This window comes from Pongo pygmaeus, chromosome 21 (genome assembly GCF_028885625.2).
Source record: "Pongo pygmaeus isolate AG05252 chromosome 21, NHGRI_mPonPyg2-v2.0_pri, whole genome shotgun sequence".
NCBI lineage: Eukaryota > Metazoa > Chordata > Mammalia > Primates > Hominidae > Pongo > Pongo pygmaeus.
The window spans coordinates 66,683,923-66,700,968 of NC_072394.2; the positions used below are offsets into that span (position 1 = coordinate 66,683,923).

Consider the following 17,046-nt stretch of genomic DNA (forward strand, 5'->3'; position numbering starts at 1 on the left):
GGTCCAGGCCAGGTGGCCGCCAAACTATGGGTTTTAGGGGCCCCACCTAGCAGAGCTAGGAGCTGCAGGGCCCAGTTCTACCCCTTCCTTCATCTGGCACAAGTGCAAGACTGGAAACGCCTGGTCCTGCCGGGGAGAAGGCAGGGCCCTCAGCTCCCTCCCTCCCTCCCTCCCCCCCCATGGGGAGTCTCCACAAACGCATGCCTCAGCCAGAACGCCACTCCTGTGCTGTAACTAACCAATCACACCTTCATTTTTCTAAAGCTTTATTTATTTTATAAAATGCATAGAATAAATTATACTGGTAACATTTTAAAAATTAACATCTTTGTATTCAGCAGTCCTAGGTCAGGAGGCAGGAGGAGGGTGGTGGGGACGGGTTGGCTCACTGGGCGGCTAACCCGTGTAGGCCACTTCCTCCTCGTCACTGCCATCGGGGACCGCGTCTGTCCCAAAGTAGCGGTCGCCAAAGTTCCCTGGAAAAAGCGGGGGTCCAGTGTGGTGGGGCCTCCCAGGGCCACCCCCCCTGCCCTCATGCGCAGCTGAAGGGCCTGGGCAAAGTTCCCTGGAGAAGGAAGTGGGCCAGTGTGGCAGGGCCTCCCAGGGCCACGCACCCTGCCCTCATGCGCGGCTGAAGGGCCTGGGCAGCCTCACCAATGCCTGGGATGATGCGGAAAAGGTCATTGACCCGCTTGTCCACCGCCGTGGTGATGATTCTCACTCGTGGAAATGCATAGGCCACTGAGTGCACGCCCATCTCTGCCATGAGCAGTGACAGCAAAAAGATCTTGTCCTCAGGCACGTCGTGGTCCTACCAAGTGTATTGGGCAGGTAAATCCCACCTCTGCCTGAACCTGCCCCGCCTACCCAGGGCCCACTCACCAGGAGCACGCGCACCGCCATCATGGCCGCGGCACCCGTGGACACGGTGCAGTCCATGAGGATCACGTGGTCATCGCTGATGTCCTTGGGCAGCCTCAGGTAGTGGAGCTGCGGGCAGCAGGGGTCAGGCTGCAGGTGGGGCTCCCTCTGCCCCCTACCCCTGGGCTCATCACCCAGGCTGCCCCCAGGCACCTCGGGCTCCCCGGTAAGCTGGTTGGTCTGGATGAGGATGGTGCCGATGCGCACATCTTTGCACACAGCGCGTAGCGCAGGCTCCATGGTTTCACCGGCGCGCAGGATGGACACACCGGTGATCTGCGGGGAGGGGAGGCTAAGCGCCCACATCCCGCCCCGCAGCCTGTCCCGCGCCCAGGTGTGCCCAGGCAGGTACCTGCTTCCCCGCATAGCATTTGCCCGCATAGTCCTGCCCCTGCGGGGTCTGCACGACGCAGTCCTGTGGGGTGCAGGGTGAGGACTCCGGTGAGCGCAGGGAGCCCGCACTGGCTCCAGGACCCACCCTCCACCTCGTGGGCTACGAACCTGAAAGGGCAGAAAGGAGAGCGCGTGCTCGATGAGCAGCCGCATCAGTCTCTTGGAGTAGAAGATGAACTCGTCGCGACTGGTCTCCTTGTCCCTGTGGGGCCAACAGTTGAGCGGAAGCGCGCGCGCGGGCCCCCCCCTCCCCCGTCCCCAGGTGGGCCCTCACCTGATGATGGTGTGCATGCCCCGTACCTGCGGCGTGCTCTTCAGGACGCTCAGCGTCCGGGGCAGGGGGTGGCACTGGTGTGCCGAGGCCAGCGCAGCCCTGGGGACAAACCGATGGTGAACACTCAAGAAGGGGATCTTCTCCCAGAGCCCTCCCTCCCCACAGGACGGCTGTGCGTCACTGTGAGGGGAATACACGGGCCAGGCACAGCACGAGGTGCAGAACGGGCCTGACTTCTGCCTGGGGCTGAGCTGGGGGAAGACCTCGCCCTACCTGAGCTGTCAGGCAATGGCGAAAGATGGCGGCGAACAACGGGGCAAGCGCACCATCAGGCAGAAAGCTAGGGGGGGTAGGGTGTGAGGGCCCCTCCCAGTGCGGGACCCCTCCTGCGCTAAGCAGCAGCAGAAGTGGGACGGGCACAGGGCGGGCTCACACGTGCTGATAGGTCTCATACCCCAGAATGGGTAGCTTGTCCCCAGCCTCTCCCCGGAGGAACAACTAAAGCTTTGTGGGGTCAGGCCCCGCCCTGGCTCCTCCCCGAGGTGGTGCGCGGCCCCTCAAGAGAGGGGGGTGGGGGGCAAAGCTGGCTCAGTGCCTCTTGACTGCCCCGTCCCGCCCCGCTGCCCAAGCCTGGGGATGGCCGGGGCAGGAGCAGGTCTAGGAGCGGGCAGGAAAAGGGCGGGGTGGAGGCAAAAAAGAGGTGGGACAGGGAAGGGGCAGAGCAGAAAAGGGGCGTGACAGGCGCAGGGAATGGGGCGGGGCAGGAAAGGGGGTGATGCAGGGGCAGGAAGAGGAAAGCGGCAGAGCACGGAATTGGATGTGGCCGGGGCAGGGAAATAGGCGGGGCAGGGAAGGGGTATGGCGGGGGCAGAAAAGAGGCGTGACACGGGCAAGGAAAGGGGCGGGGCCGGGAATGGGGTGTGGCAGGGGCAGAAAAGAGGCGTGACAGTGGCAGGGAAAGGGGCGGGGCAGGAGCAGGAAAGGGGCGGGACACGGGAGGGGTATGGCGGGGGCAGAAAAGAGGCGTGACAGCGGCAGGGAAAGGGGCGGGGCAGGAGCAGAAACAGGGCCTAGCAGGAGCAGCGGGGCAAGGGGCTACGGGAAGGCGGGTCACACAGCAGCACCACGGAGCACACTGCTCACATATCCCAACGTAGCTTCCTCTGCTTGCGAGGTGAAGAGCATGTTCAGGGAGGGAACAAGGCAGGAAACGGGGGTTTACAGAGAGAAGGAAGAGAACAAAGAGAAGGCTGCTTAGTTGGGGAGCAGGGCGTTCCCCGCAGGCCTGAGGAGGAGTGTGGGCGGCCAGGCCCCCAGCCCTGCCTGGCCCTCCCTCCTGCCCCAGACCAAGGCTTCCTGGGGCTGAAGGAAGTGAGTGGAGCCACAGGCCAACACTTCCTTGGCTGACCAGACGTTGGAAAATGTGTCTGGCTGCGTTAGGTGTTTTTCCAAGTTTGAAACCCTGGAAAGTTTCTTCTCTCAGAACAAAGGCTTCTGGAGGAACCTGACGGGACAAGACCTGCGGGTTCCCTGGCCGCGGAGAGGGCCAAGCGGAGACTCATGCAGGCACCGGAAGCCGGACGCCTGGCGGACGGGCCCTGGAGGCATTTCCAACATTTGGCAAACTCTTTGGAGGGCTCTGAATGTGAGGACTCTCCCACCAGGTAGCTCAGTCAGGAGCCTCCCAACCCACAGAAGGCGGGGAGAAGGGCAGGTCCCTCGTGGCTGACCCCCCTGCACGCCTGCCCTTGGGGAGGGGCAGTGGGATGCGGCCCCGGCCCAGCCCAAGCGTCTTGCTGCAGTTGCCCAGTTCCTGCTGGCAGAGCTGTGCGGGCTGCGAGGACAGAGCTGGGGCAAGCAGGACCCGGGTCGGTGGGAGGACAGGGGCGAGGCCCTCCACCTGCAACCAGGGAAAGCTGACTGGTCCGTGAGGCTGGGCACAGGAGGTACAGCAGGCTCCCTGGCTGTGCTGGCTTAGGACAGCTGTGCTCTCTGGGGTCAAATCCCATAGACAGACTCAGGAGTCAGGGGAGCCTCCAGCAAAGTCTGGCCAGGACAGGGTCAGGACCCCGTGATGCTGGGCAAGCTACTTCACGTCTCTGTGCCTCAGTGTCCTCATCTGCCAGCAAAGGGAGGCAGAAGCAGGGCTAGGACCACTCCACACCACCCCTTCTGTGACTGGGGAAGAGCCAGCTGCCTGCCTGGCTGGATCACAGCCCAGACCCAGAGATCCTTGGAGGTGTTGGAAGTGCCTCCATCTGTGCAGACAGCCGTGCAAGTCTTACCTGACGCTGAGTTCACGCTGTGGCAGCAACACAGGAAGACACAAGGGAACGGTGGCGCGTCAGTGACCAGGGCAGGCGGCCAGGCCACCCCCACCCAGGAATGGACATGCCGCAGGCCCGCAGGGACACAGCCAGCCATGGGTGGTGGCAAGCTTCTAATGCCTGTAACCTGTGGACCACCTGGGCCAGACCTGCAGTTCTGCATTGGGGCAGTCAGAGCCAGGACCCTGGGCTCTGTTCTGCAGGCCTCAGGCCTCCAACATCCTGGTAGGGAGTGTGTTCAGAGCCACTCCAGGCTCCAAGGCCCAGCCATACAATGCCTCAGGGAGCAGGGGACCTCTGGTGGGGGTGTCGCTCCTGGGGTGACCCCCTGAGAAAGAGAGGAGCCTGGCCTGGCGTGGGACTCAGCAGTGAAACCCCACAGTCCTGGGCCAGCAGGTCATGCCTGTCTTCCCAAAAGCTCAGGCTGGGTGTGCTGAGCGGGCTGCACCCTCGGCTGGGTCCTGAGCACCTGTACCCCCACCCCAGCTTCCTCAGGGAACCCAGGCCCTGCGCAGCACAACGGGATGGGGTCTGGGCTGGACAATCTGACTGACCATGCAGGCTGAGGACACTCAGGGCTGGCACCTGGCAGGAGACAGTGAACGCAGGGGGATGAGGTGAGCAGGCCACTGAGGGTGGTGGCAGCGGAGAAGTGGGTGGAGGGGCTGGGCTAGGCCGTGGGGACGCGGGACCCCACTCACCTCCTCCAGCTGGCTGTGCATGTGCTGCACGATCAGGTCGATGGCCACCGTGTTGCCGCTCCCTGGGGCGGGATTGGGGGGGGGTGACCGGGGGCTGGGCCGTTGGCCTGCCCGACGCCCACCCAACAGGCAGCCCAGGAGGCTCACCTCTGGGGACCACGATGTCTGCCAGGCGCATGGTGGGCTGGATGTACTGGTCGAAGGAGGGCTTGACAAACTTGTTGTACTGCTTGATGACACCCTCGATGTCCCGGCCGCGCTCACTGATGTCCCGGCGCAGCCGCCGTACCAGGCGGATGTCGGAGTCTGTGTCCACAAAGATCTTCATGTCCAGGAGCTGATGGAGACAGCGGGCCAGTGAGCGGCCAGATGCCATCAGCCGGCATGGAGACACCGGGACCAGCCCCTGCACTGAGGCCGCCTGGTCTGTGGGCCTGGCCAGAGCCACTTCCCCAGGGCACCCTGGCAGGTGGGGAGGAGTGGGGAGGTGGGGGTGTCTGGGGGTGGGGTGCTGCCCGTCAGGGGCTTAGGTGAAGAGGCATGGCATGGTGGCTGGCTAAGGAGTCAGGCAGGAATGGGGCTGGGCGCATGTGATTTCCTTTACTTTGCTTGAGGTAACTCACACCAACACTCTGGGGAATGGGGGACATGGCGAGTTTAGGGTCTGTCCCCATGCTCAGCACACAGTAGTTGGCCCGTGAAGAGGCCTTGTGGAGGCTGGGGGCTGCTATGTGCTGGACGATGGAGTCCTCTGAGCCTGTGCCAGGGGCAAGACCTGGGCCCTGGGATCAGGCCAACCTGAGTCACACTCAGCTCTGTCCCGAAGGCCCCTGTGAGCTACAGAAAAATCAAACACACCAGCCCTGGGTCCTCACCTGTCCGTCAGGACCACGGCAAGGGACGAGAACGCCAAGAACACGCCAGGTATGCGCACAGGCCTTAGCCGGTGGAGAGGAACCACTGTCTCAGGCAGCCACGCTCTGCCTTGCGGGGCCGGCAGATGGACCCAGCTGTGGCCTGCCTGGGGTTGGGGTTGGGTTGGAGTTGGGGTAGGGAGTGGCTGGCCTAGGCCTATAGAGTGTGGAGGCCTTGGGGACGGGGCAGGAGGATGCACACCTCATGGACAAGGCGGCCAGGGCTGAGACACCAGCGGGGTGGGTATTCCCGGCGGGTGCTCACCTCCAACAGTGTCTTGTCAGCAAAGGCCATGATGCCCTCAAAGATGATGACGTTTGCACCATACAGTGTTTTCTGTGAAGAAACCCAGGAGTTGTGGAGCCCGGCTCATGTGCCTGCAGCCCCCCGAGGCCCCCTCTGCAGGGCCCTGGCCTACCCCCCACGAGGCCCCCTCTGCAGGGCCCTGGCCTACCCAGTCCTTCTTCCGGCTGTGCGTGGTGAAGTCATAAATGGGCACCTTGACACTCTTCCCCTGCTTCAGCTTCTTGAGGGTGGAAATGATGAGGTCGAAGTCAAAGGCATCTGGGTGGTCGAAGTTGAAGTTGTTGTGTGCGGCCTGTTCCTGCTGCTGTTCAGTCAGCACCTGGTGGGGGAGGCTGTGGAGCAGTTGTGGGCACAGCAGGGCCCTCACCCAATGCCAGCGGACAGGGGCTCTAGGCCTCCCAGGAGTAGCCACGCTGGGGCTGAGACCAGGGACCTAATTTTGCAGGGGGTCCAGGGTCAGGGAGAGGACAAGGAGGTCCTCTGGGGAGCTGGGTGGGGGCCCACCTTGTAGAAGGAGTCCATGGACAGCAAGACCACCCAGGGCACGTCCAGGGCCTCAATGATCATTCTGGCCACAGTGGTCTTCCCAGAGGCACTGCCGCCTCCCAGGCCTGCCGGCGGGAGTGGAGACCCTCTATGAGGAACAGGCAGGCTGCCGGCACAGATAGGTCCTGGAGGCGCCCACCCCACTGCCACTGCCTGCGGTTGCCCGGCTTCCTTGTCCTGCTCCACAGGCACTGGAGGGGAGCCGGAGGCAGGCGTCTGGCAGCAGGTCCCACCCCCTGCTGCTCTCACCGATGGCGAAGGCCTCTTTGGATTGCGTGCCGTGCTCGTTGTACCAGGGTGGCCGCCCTGCAGTGTAGATGGTACGCTTGCTTGTGCGCAGCAGGGGAGGCTCTGACTTGCACTGGCTGGTGGTCCGCTTCCGGGGAGAGCGCCCAGTGCCCACAGGTGGCAGGAGCCTGTCCAGGGACTCTGCATTGCTGCTGCAGAGCGGGATGTGCTCGGATGTGGCCCAGGGCTGCCCACCTCCCAGGTACCCGCTGGTATGGCCGGCCCACAGGGCATCCCCCCACCCCCTCAACAGGCATGGCTGAGGCGGGCAGGATCCTTGGGGGTACATAAGAACTCTGCCTGGGCTGGGCATGGTGACTCATGCCTGTAATCCCAGCACTTTGGGAGGCCGAGGCAGGTGGATCATTTGAGGTCAGGGATTTGAGACTAGCCTGGCCAACATGGTGAAACCCCATCTCTACTAAAAATTAAAAAAAAAAATTACCTGGGTGCGGTAGGGGGTGCCTGTAATCCCAACTACTAGGGAGGCTGAGGCAGGAGAATCGCTTGAACCCGGGAGGTGGAGGTTGCAATGAGCTGAGATCGTGCCACTGCACTCCAGCCTGGGTGACAGAGCGAGACTCCACCTCAAAAAAAAAAAAAAAAAAAAAAACCCTGCCTGCAGCTGGGCCACAGGACACACAGACCCAAGTGCTCAGCCTGGCACAGGGCCTCAGATCATCACTGTCCACACAGCAAGGACAGAGGGACAGCAAACAAGGACAAGGGAAGGAGGAGAGACGCTATCTTGGGGCCATGCTCATCCTGCTGTGTGGACGGGCACTGGCTGGGCCAGGCTCTGTCCCCAAGGGGACTCAAGGTGGGCCTGTGAAAGGCAGGTGAGACCCCAAAGTGGACCATGTTCCCTCGCAACCCGGCACACTCTGGGCAGCCACATCGCTGCCATGCTGAAGGCTGGATGCCCAAGGAGACATGAGGGCAGCGTGTGGGTGGAGGCGAGACCAGACCAGGTTGTGCGCACACACCCAGGGTGAGGTCCCCAGACAGGACCAGGCTGAAGGGCTCAGGGAGAGCAGAGGGCTCAGCCAGGACCTGATTCTCCTGCAGTGACAGCAGGCCCAGCACAGTGCCTCGGCCTGGCCTCTCTGGCTGTCAGAGTGCCGGATTGGGGACCCTGGGCTGGGAGCCTTATTGGAACCCCATTCATTTTTGCTGTGGCCCCTTCTGGGTCCCCAAGACAGAAACCTCCGGCATCTGGCAAACACCAGAGAGGAAAGTGCTGCCACCTGTCTGGGCTGCCATGAGCCTGCCCAGGGTAAAGGGGAGCCCCTAAAGTCTGCAAGGGGGACATCAACGGGAGGAAGACACAGGCCTACGCTGTATGGCATCTACATGCACTGCACATGCCGGACCGGCACTCAGGCGCCTGCCAACTTCTCCGTCAGTTTACAACCTCAAGTGGGCAGGGGGCCGTGACTGGCCATGGAGCCCTGGGAGGGGCAGCCTCTGGGGAGGCTCAATGTGGCCGAGTGCCCTGCTGGGGGGTCGGGGGGGGCATCAACGTGGCGCCTGCTCAGTCTGTTCTGAGAGGCTCGGATGCAGAGCCTGGTGTGAAGACACAGGTCGGGCAGAAGGCACTTCTGGCCACTGCCCAGGAGAGACCGAGCTGGCTGTGGTGGCCTCAGCACCATGTTTCAGGCCTCCCTGGGAAGCTCTCAGGGGTCAGCACCTTGGCCCTGCAGGTCATGGCCCACCCACATGGGGAGCAACTCAGAACCACAGCCACTGTCTGTGCAGGCAGAGCCCCCGGGGGCAAGAGGGAACGCTCCACAAACGGCAGGACCGCCTCTTTGTAGCTTCCTGCAGCGGCACAGTCTGTCCACCACGCTCTGGAGTTCCACAGGAGATGGAACACTCCACAAATGCCAGTTACGCCCGAAAATGACACAGAAACACAGGTGTGGACAGGGAACGGCATCCTCACAGCATGCTCGGGAGAAAAGCAAGCTGGAAGGAGATATGATTCCATCTGTATAAAATCCAGGACACTAAGGACACTCACCCACATGCGCCTGGGTGTGAGAGGGAGGGGGGGTGTGTGAGAGGGAGGGGGGGTGTGTGAGAGGGAGGGGGGGTGTGTGAGAGGGAGGGGCGTGTGTGAGAGGGAGGGGTGTGTGTGAGAGGGAGGGGTGTGTGTGAGGGAGGGGGGGTTTGTGAGGGGGGGGTGTGTGAGAGGGAGGGGGGTGTGTGAGAGGGAGGGGGGGTGTGTGAGAGGGAGGGGGGTGTGTGAGAGGGAGGGGGGGTGTGTGAGGGAGGTGGGTGTGTGTGAGAGGGAGGGGGGTGTGTGAGGGGGAGGGGGGTGTGTGAGGGGGAGGGGGGTGTGTGAGAGGGAGGGGGGTGTGTGAGGGGGAGGGGGGTGTGTGAGGGGGAGGGGGTGTGTGTGTGGGGGGGTGTGTGGGGGTGTGTGTGTGAGAGGGAGGGGTGTGTGTGAGAGGGAGGAGGCGTGTGTGTGAGAGGGAGAGGCGTGTGTACACATCAGCCCTAACCATGGTTACTCTGGCCACCAGGATTTGGAACAGCAACTCCTGTCACGTTTGAATGTTTTTAAAGCAGGTGCCACTCTGTTGCCATAAACCAAACCGTAGTCTGTCTTTGAAGCTGGCATCTCCGGTGTGGGAACACTGATGTTCCCAGCTGCGCACTCCTCCCCATGCACCCGTGATACCCACAGCCAGGAGGACAGTGTCCGTGTGCACACACAGGGGGCAGTGGAAGGAGGGAGCCCAGCCCAACACGTGACAGCTCTCCTGGGCCCAGAGAACAGTGTGGCAGCATTTACAGCAGCAAGGAGACCCGCTGTCTGCACCCGACGGGGAAAACGCGCCGTGCCTCTCCTCAGAGACAGACAGGCCTGCCTGTTTCCATGCCACCATCAGGGGAGTGAGCACGGGGAATAATCAGCCAGGCAGCCTCACTCAGCCTCACCTCGGCTCTGGAGATCGCTCTGGAGCTGAGTGGTGACGTCAGCACCAGGGCTGAGCACAAACAAGGCCAGGCGCCCAGACAACCAGGCGAGGGGGGCCCGGGGGACAGCGCCATGGCACGGTGCCCTGAAGGGGGAGCAGGTGCCACGACACTTCCCCGAGACCGCGTGCGGGGGCTGTGGCTGGAATGGGACCTGCACCCCACTCCGGTCTGCCTGAAGGGCTGTCAGTCAAGAAGGAAGAGGGGACCCAGCAAACAGAAGCCACGACCTCCCAGCGGCTCTGGACTGACACGACCAACGCACCAGCAGTAAACAAAAGGGCCTGCAAGGCTCAGCCCCGGGGCCACCCCTCCCAGCAGGTGGTGATGGACGGCCCACAGCTGCGCACAGTGGGGCAGTCCTGCTTAGGCTCAGCAGCAGGTCCCCAGTGGACAGAAACGCTCTGGTGGCCCTGGAGGCTGTGGTGGGCAGAGAACAAATCCAGGCGGCCCCTCCCCTCTATGCCTAACCCCAGTATCTGCAGGGAATCACCCACTGTCTTCAACCTCAGGGAGGAAGCTCTGACACAATCTGACTTGCAAAGAGGCTCCCCAGCGAAGCTCCCAGCACCGCCCTTGCGGCTGCCTGCACTTCCGCCGTGCACCCTGGATTCCGAGGGTGAGCCCGCTAATGCACAAAGCTGGGACTAACTTGAGGGACAGGCACCAGATGGCGGAGGCCGGGCTGGCACTGTGCCTGCTCCCCATTGGTAGTCTCCTGGTGCTCAGGCCTCTCCAGCAGAAGCCTTCCAACCCTGCATTTGTGACTCTTCCTCATCCTACTGAAGTAACAACCCCATCACCGCAGATCCCTCCTGAGGCACACGCTGCTGACGGCCAGGCACTGGCCCTTCTGCTGGGAGCGGTGCCCATGCAGTGGAACGGTCACAAGCAGGCCAGGATGATCCGCCAGAAACCCGCCTCACCGCAGGCCTGTGATGGCGTCAGGCTGAGTCTGCACCAAGCCCAGCCCCACTACCTTCTCCAAAGCTGGTCTGTCTCAGAGCCAAGGACAAAGCCTCACCCCACTGTTCACAAGCAGCACCCCTTGACAGAGGAAAGTTGGCCGGGTGTGGTGGCTCATGCCTTGAATAGCCCTTTGGAGGCTGCAGTGGGAGGATTGCTTGAGGTCAGCAGTTCATGACCAGCCTGGGCAACATGGTGAGACCGTCTCCACACAAAAAACTTTAGAATATTAAAAATAAAAAGAGAGGAGAAAGTTGCACAACAAACCTCATTTCCTTTGCACAGATGGACAAGAGTGCTTCTGGCCACAACAACAAAAGGTTAATTCCAACCCGGAGGGTTCCAAGCCGTAACCAACACAAGAGAGACGCGCCCGGACCAACAGCCTCAAGCAAAATGGCGCCTTGGACCCTGGGCTCTGCCCGGTGCCCGAGAGCACCTACCAGCCTGTTTGATTCCTGATATCCACAGACATGCACCAAACACAGGTCCGAGTGGCCAGGACCACAGCACAAATGGGCGCCCCTCACAGCAGAGACCTCCGGCCGAGACTCACCTGCCTTCTGCTCCAAGGGCCCGGCACCCTGAGATCCTGATGCCAGGGTAAGCTGGGGGGCTGCTCATGGTCGAGGACACGGGTGGGTGCTCCTGGACAGCAGAGTGGCCCCAAGGGTGGATGCGTGGGGGCTCAGGTGCAGGCAGCCGTGGGGGACATCACCACCTCAGACCCACAGCAGTCCCCTAGGGCAGCTCAGGAGCTCCGGCCACCTGAACTGGCCCTTCCACGGGCAGGACCACTCCTGTGGGCAGCACAGTGGGTGCAGAGCCAGGGGGCTGGTGGTAAGACCCTTGGCTGGCAGAAGCTGCCTGCCAAATGTCAGCAGAGGCACAGCAGCTAGGAGGCCCTTGGAGCCCCCACTGTACTGAGGGGACAGCACTCACCGCCGTCCTGAGGCCAAGGCCACAAGCATAGGAGGATCAGCCAGCTGGGGGCTTGTGTATGCCTGATATTAATAGCGCTGGCTTTGCCTGGTGTGGCCCTGACAATCCTCAGGCCAGCCCTCGGTGTGAACTGCCCCCTCCTGTGTGTGGGCTGGCACATTCGGCCAGCCTAGGGCTGCAGGCCTGCGGAGGACCACCGTGCGCCGTGTGCCTGCACCCCTCCTGGATCCCCTGGAAAAAGCTACAGTACCCCGGCCTGCCTGGTGCTACAGTGAACCCCCTGCAGCATGACAGGGAAATCTGAGGCGCCTCTTGGCCAGATGTCCTGAATGTCAGTGCTGAGCTGGGCACCCCATCCCTAGCCCCAGAGTGCTTCCGACAGGCATAAACAAATCTGAAACTCCACCCTCTGGCACCATCTGCAAATAACTGCCTTGCCCTACCCCCACTCACGGGGGATCCTGCAGGGACCTGCAGCCACCCAGGGCTCACCACCCAGGGCTCAGCAGAGCACAGGGGACACAGCCACCTCCCCGCCCACAGAAACAGGGGTTCGGCCCCACCCTCAGCAGAGTCAGTCAAGGATGTGCACAGAGAAGTCCTGGCAGCCCTAAGCTCTCTCCCAGGGGCAGACAGGTCAGCCATGGGTGTCAGCTTCCTCCTACCATGGGTTTCTCTTGGAGTTTCTAGTACTGAGGCAGGGGCTGCCAGAAGCTCAGGGAAAGGGGAAGACTCCACATGGAGGTCATACTCCTCAAAATTAGGCCACTCCTGGGAGCTGCCTCAGAGGCAGGACCGGCCCATCTGTCTGTGTCCACAGGCGCTTCCTCTCCTCGTTCTGCTCCCGGGAGGCGGCTACATCCCTCACCTGGGAAGTGGGCAGAAGACAGCCCAGGGTCGGGGAGGCAGAGGCTGTCCTGAGCAGGGGCGCGGAGTCCGGGCTCCTGGGGGCCATGCCACTGGCTGGGCTGTCTGAACAGCAGAGTGGACTCAGGCTGGTCTGCCTGGCATGGCATGCACCCTGGCTGCCTTAGCTGGCCAAGAGGCAAGGCTACAGGCCTGTGGAAGCCAGCATGGTGCTGGCCAGGCAAGGGACGCATGAGCCCAGGTACGCAGCTGTGAATGGAACCACCAGGCCCCACCCTGGAATCACGTCGGCTCGCTGCAGGCCACGTGGTCCCCAACATGCCCCTCCATGGGGCTGCTCTCGGCCACAGCAGCCCACGGCACGAAGGGGCCGCTCATGGTGGGGAGGGGTAGCCTGCCCTGGTCCTATTCACTGGTGTTCCTCCCAGGTTCTGACTTGCTGAGCTGGGCTGGTCCAGAGAACTCCCATTCCCACGCCACCCACAGGTGGTGACGCCGCACTGGGGTAAGCACTGCCCAGAGCACCTTCTGCCTAAGGCTTCCTCGTTGCAGGTGGGGCTGTCTGAGGCCCGTGGTGCTGGAGGCTGCCTCAGTCACTTCAGGGCACCCCTTGCCCTTCCCTCGCCTTCAGCCATCCTACTCTGGGCCACAGCACAGTCGAGTGTGGCTCAGTCCCCTCCAAGGAGCCACAGCTTGCCTCAGTTTCCTCCTCAAGGACTAACAGCAGGTGCATTACAGGTGGGTCAGCTCATGAAGACCAAGGCAGACGCCTCATCGGTGATCAGGCCCCATAACTGATGTCATCGTCAAGAAATAAGCACAGGTGGCCGGGTGCAGTGGCTCACGCCTGTCATCCCAACACTGTGGGAGGCCGAGGCGGGTGGATCACCCAAGGTCGGAGTTCGAGACCAGCCTCAACATGGAGAAACCTTATCTCTACTAAAAATACAAAATTAGCTGGGCATGGTGGCACATGCCTGTAATCCCAGCACTTTGGGAGGCCGAGGCAGGTGGATCACCTTAGGTTGGGAGTTTGAGACCAGCCTGACCAACATGGAGAAACCCTGTCTCTACTAAAAATACAAAATTAGCCGGGCGTAGTGGCACATGTCTGTAATCACAGCTACTCGGGAGGCTGAGGCAGGAGAACTGCTTGAACCCGGGAGGCAGAGGTTGCTGTGAGCTGAGATTGCGCCATTGCGATCCAGCCTGGGCAACAAGAGCAAAACTCCATCTCAAAAAAAAAAAAAAGAAAAAAGAAATACGCACGAGTAGCCAGGCGCAGTGGCTCACGCCTGTAATCCCAGCACTTTCGGAGGCTGAGGCGGGCGGATCATCTGAGGTCAGGAGTTCAAGACCAGCCTGGCCAACATGGTGAAACCCTGTCTCTACTAAAAATACAAAAAATTAGCCAGGTGTGGTGGTGGGCGCCTGTAGTCCCAGCTACTCGGGAGGCTGAGGCAGGAGAATTGCTTGAACCCAGGAGGCGGAGGTTGCAGTGAGCCGAGATGGTGCCATTGCACTCCAGCCCAGGACTCTGTCTCCAAAAAAAAAAAAAAGAAAGGAAGAAAAATAAGCACAGGCATGTGTGGAGACCTGGAGGCAGGGCTGCCCCTCACGAACCATCCACAATGCCAAGGAAAGCAGAAGCAAACGTCCAGCAGCAGGGAGCACAGGGCATGTGAAACCGACACTGAGAAAACAGCCACGGGAGACAGCACACAGGGAGAAAGAAAGGCTCGGGCACTCCCTTGCTGTGGTTCAGGCCTGTTCTACCACCCCGGGGGTCACCATCGCCCACGGACCTTCCTGCTGGGTGCCTGTAGCACAGCGCCTCCTGACAGCTCAGGTTTAAGGGAAGTTTGCCGGATAACTAAAATGAGGCTGGAGGGAGGAGGGAGGAGGGAGCAGGGAGGAGCTAGCCCACAGGAGCCAATGCAGACCTGACCCCACTGGTGCCGGACTGACTCTGGGAGAGTCATTAGGGCAGCTTTCTCAGGCTGGATGAGCACTGGGGGTTGGGGGCTTGCACTGGCCCACCCCACCACTCAGGAAACCTTCCCTCAGCAGGACCTGCCTTGCACAGATCATGGGCAGCCTCCCTCTGCTGCCCACTTCCACAGCCCCAGACTCCATCTCAACTGCAGCCAGGAGTCACTGCTAACACCACAAAGGACCTGTTCCTGCACCAGCACGGGCCAGCTCTGGGGCAGGTGCCCGGGACAGAGTCACGAGTGGCAAGCAGACAATAACCAACAGGCAAGATGGACAGACTGATTGCCGGGATGATGTGGCAGGAGGAACTGGAATGGTGGTGGAGGAACCCCAGCCCTGGGGACAGACCTCCACCCGTGCACAGACCTCCGAGCTGTAGCCTGCTCTGGAACACTAAGGGCAGCACCAGAGGTTGAAGAGGAGCAGACGCAGGAACTTTGGGGGACACGCTCGGGCAACAGTGAGAAAAGCCCTAGGCTGGGGCAGAGGAAGTCCTCGATGGAACAAGCATCAAGACACGAAGTGCAAGAAATTTGCCTAAGACAAGAGGCAGTCCCAGGGCAGACCGGGGCCCCTGGAGAAGGGTTCTGCAATCTATCCTCACTGCCTGCAGCTTCCCTCCTGTCCCTTGATAACCACACCAAAGAAAGATAACAACAGTCTCTGCCTCCTGGGACACAGCGAGGGCCACTGTGCCCAGCCCACCATCTGTGCACAGGGCAGGCTCAGATGGCTGCCGCCACCAACCTGTGTCATCCGGGAGTGCCTTTCTCAAGAGCCCTCAGTGCTTATCTAGCGCTGGCCTGCCCCACCTCGGGTTAAATCAAAACCTCTTTGGTGGCCGGGCGCGGTGGCTCACGCCTGTAATCCCACGGAGGCCGAGGCGGGCACATCACCTGAGGTCAGGAGTTGGAGACCAGCCTGGACAACATGACAAAATACCTCTCTGCTAAAAATACAAAAAAATTAGCCGGGCGTGGTGGCGCACACCTGTAATTCCAGCTACTCGGGAGGCTGAGGCAGGAGAATTGCTTGAACTGAACTGGGGAGGCGGAGATTGCAGTGAGCAGAGATCAAGCCACTGCCCTCCAGCCTGGGCGACAGAGTGAGACTCCGTCTCAAAACAAAACAACAACGCCTCTTTGGAACCAGCAGAGGAACAGACTCAGGCCCTATTAGACTCCAGCCATGCAAAGTTCCTAGTCACTGCCCACTGGGAGAGTGGGGACCTGAAAGGACACAGGGCCAGGGGAAAGCTCTTTCTGCCCAGCAGCTCCTGGAGAAGAGCGACTCTGTGCCGGGACACCCTTCCCCCTGCGGCACCCAGCGCAGCCTATCTCTGAGGGAGTCCTGGCTCACAGCGTTTCTGACCGGAGTCACAGCCTGAACCCAGGCAAGAGGCGCCTGAGTGGGAACAACCCCTTCCTGGGGACTCCGCAGGCTCCCCAAGGGACACTTCAGACCCGGAAGGGAGGGGCAGCGCCCAGAGCGCCCTCCTGCAGCCCCGGGCACTGCGTGGCCACCGCCCCCTGACGGCCACGGCCCCAAAGGCGCCGCGCAGGGCCCGGCTCCCAGAGGGACCACCCAGGGTGACGAACCGGGGTGGGGGCGGGTTCCTCCCGCTGCACCCGCACAACTTCCCCACTTCATGCTCTTGCAAAGCCCCTGCAGAGGCTCGAAGGTGCCACGCGCGTGCGGGGTAATCAGAAGGCACCGTGCGCCGCAGCACCTCCAAATCCCAAGCCCTGGCCTGGCGGGTCGGGCAGGGCCACACCCCGAGCCGACAACATAGACCAACTCGCACAGTCGAGCAGGCGCACAGCCCGCCGGGCGCTCGAGGCCGAGGGCCCCACCCACTGGGGGCAGAGACCAAGGTCAACGCTGGGGGTGCGCACCCGGGCTCCTTCCCCGAGCCCCGAGGAGCCTGCCGGCTTGGGCCAGGTCCGTCCTCCCGGCCGCTTCAAGCCCGCGGGGTTCCGCCCGGCACATGGGAGAACGGGGCGCCGCCGCCTGGCCTCCGGGAGTGGGGGACTTGGGCTCGCGGCGAGGACGGACCACCCGCCTAGCTCGGCCAGATCTGCAGCCCCCTCCCGCTCGCCAGTGGAGTGGAGGCGGCGCCCACGCCTACCGGTCCTCGCACACGGTCTCGCTTTTCTCAGCCTGCCGGCCTGGTGTGTCTTGGGCCGTAGGTGGCGACGTGGGCGAGGGGTCAGCGTCCGCGCGGGCCGGGGGCGCAGCCATGGCGCTCGGAGGCCTCTCCGCGGGCCGGGCCGGGCGGCGCGCATGGGCCGCCGGGAGCTAGCGGTTCCCTCTTCTGCGAACCGTGGGCTACAAGCCCCACAAGGCCGCGCGTCGCGGACTACAAGCCCCACAGGGCCGCGCGTCGCGGACTACAAGCCCCACAGGGCCGCGCGTCGCGGACTACAAGCCCCACAGGGCCGCGCGTCGCGGACTACAAGCCCCACAGGGCCGCGCGTCGCGGACTACAAGCCCCACAGGGCCGCGCGTCGCGGACTACAAGCCCCACAGGGCCGCGCGTCGCGGACTACAAGCCCCACAGGGCCGCGCGTCGCGGACTACAAGCCCCACAGGGCCGCGCGGCGGGCATGCGGGACCCGTA

General features: G+C 62.4%; 1 protein-coding gene across 26 annotated transcripts; it reads right to left on the reverse strand.

Moving 5' to 3' along the window:
• Positions 1-249: 249 nt before the first annotated feature.
• On the reverse strand, positions 250-16,761 carry UCKL1 (uridine-cytidine kinase 1 like 1). Of its 26 annotated transcripts, none has more exons than XM_054467418.2 (15): positions 16,555-16,761; positions 6,633-6,823; positions 6,342-6,448; positions 5,986-6,156; positions 5,796-5,867; positions 4,764-4,953; positions 4,617-4,678; positions 2,732-2,751; positions 1,589-1,687; positions 1,423-1,516; positions 1,274-1,336; positions 1,075-1,197; positions 883-990; positions 655-811; positions 250-476 (listed from the first exon to the last, which is right to left on the reverse strand). In XM_054467418.2, the coding sequence occupies exons 1-15, from the start codon at positions 16,665-16,667 to the stop codon at positions 397-399; spliced, it is 1,650 nt and encodes a 549-aa protein (XP_054323393.1). In that variant the 5' UTR covers positions 16,668-16,761; the 3' UTR covers positions 250-396. The 26 variants fall into 26 exon arrangements, 25 of the variants coding, with proteins under 25 accessions (XP_054323393.1, XP_054323395.1, XP_054323391.1 ...); XM_054467420.2 differs by lacking the exon at positions 2,732-2,751 and adding an exon at positions 3,874-3,890; XM_054467416.2 differs by having other exon boundaries at positions 5,733-5,867.
• Positions 16,762-17,046: the final 285 nt, after the last annotated feature.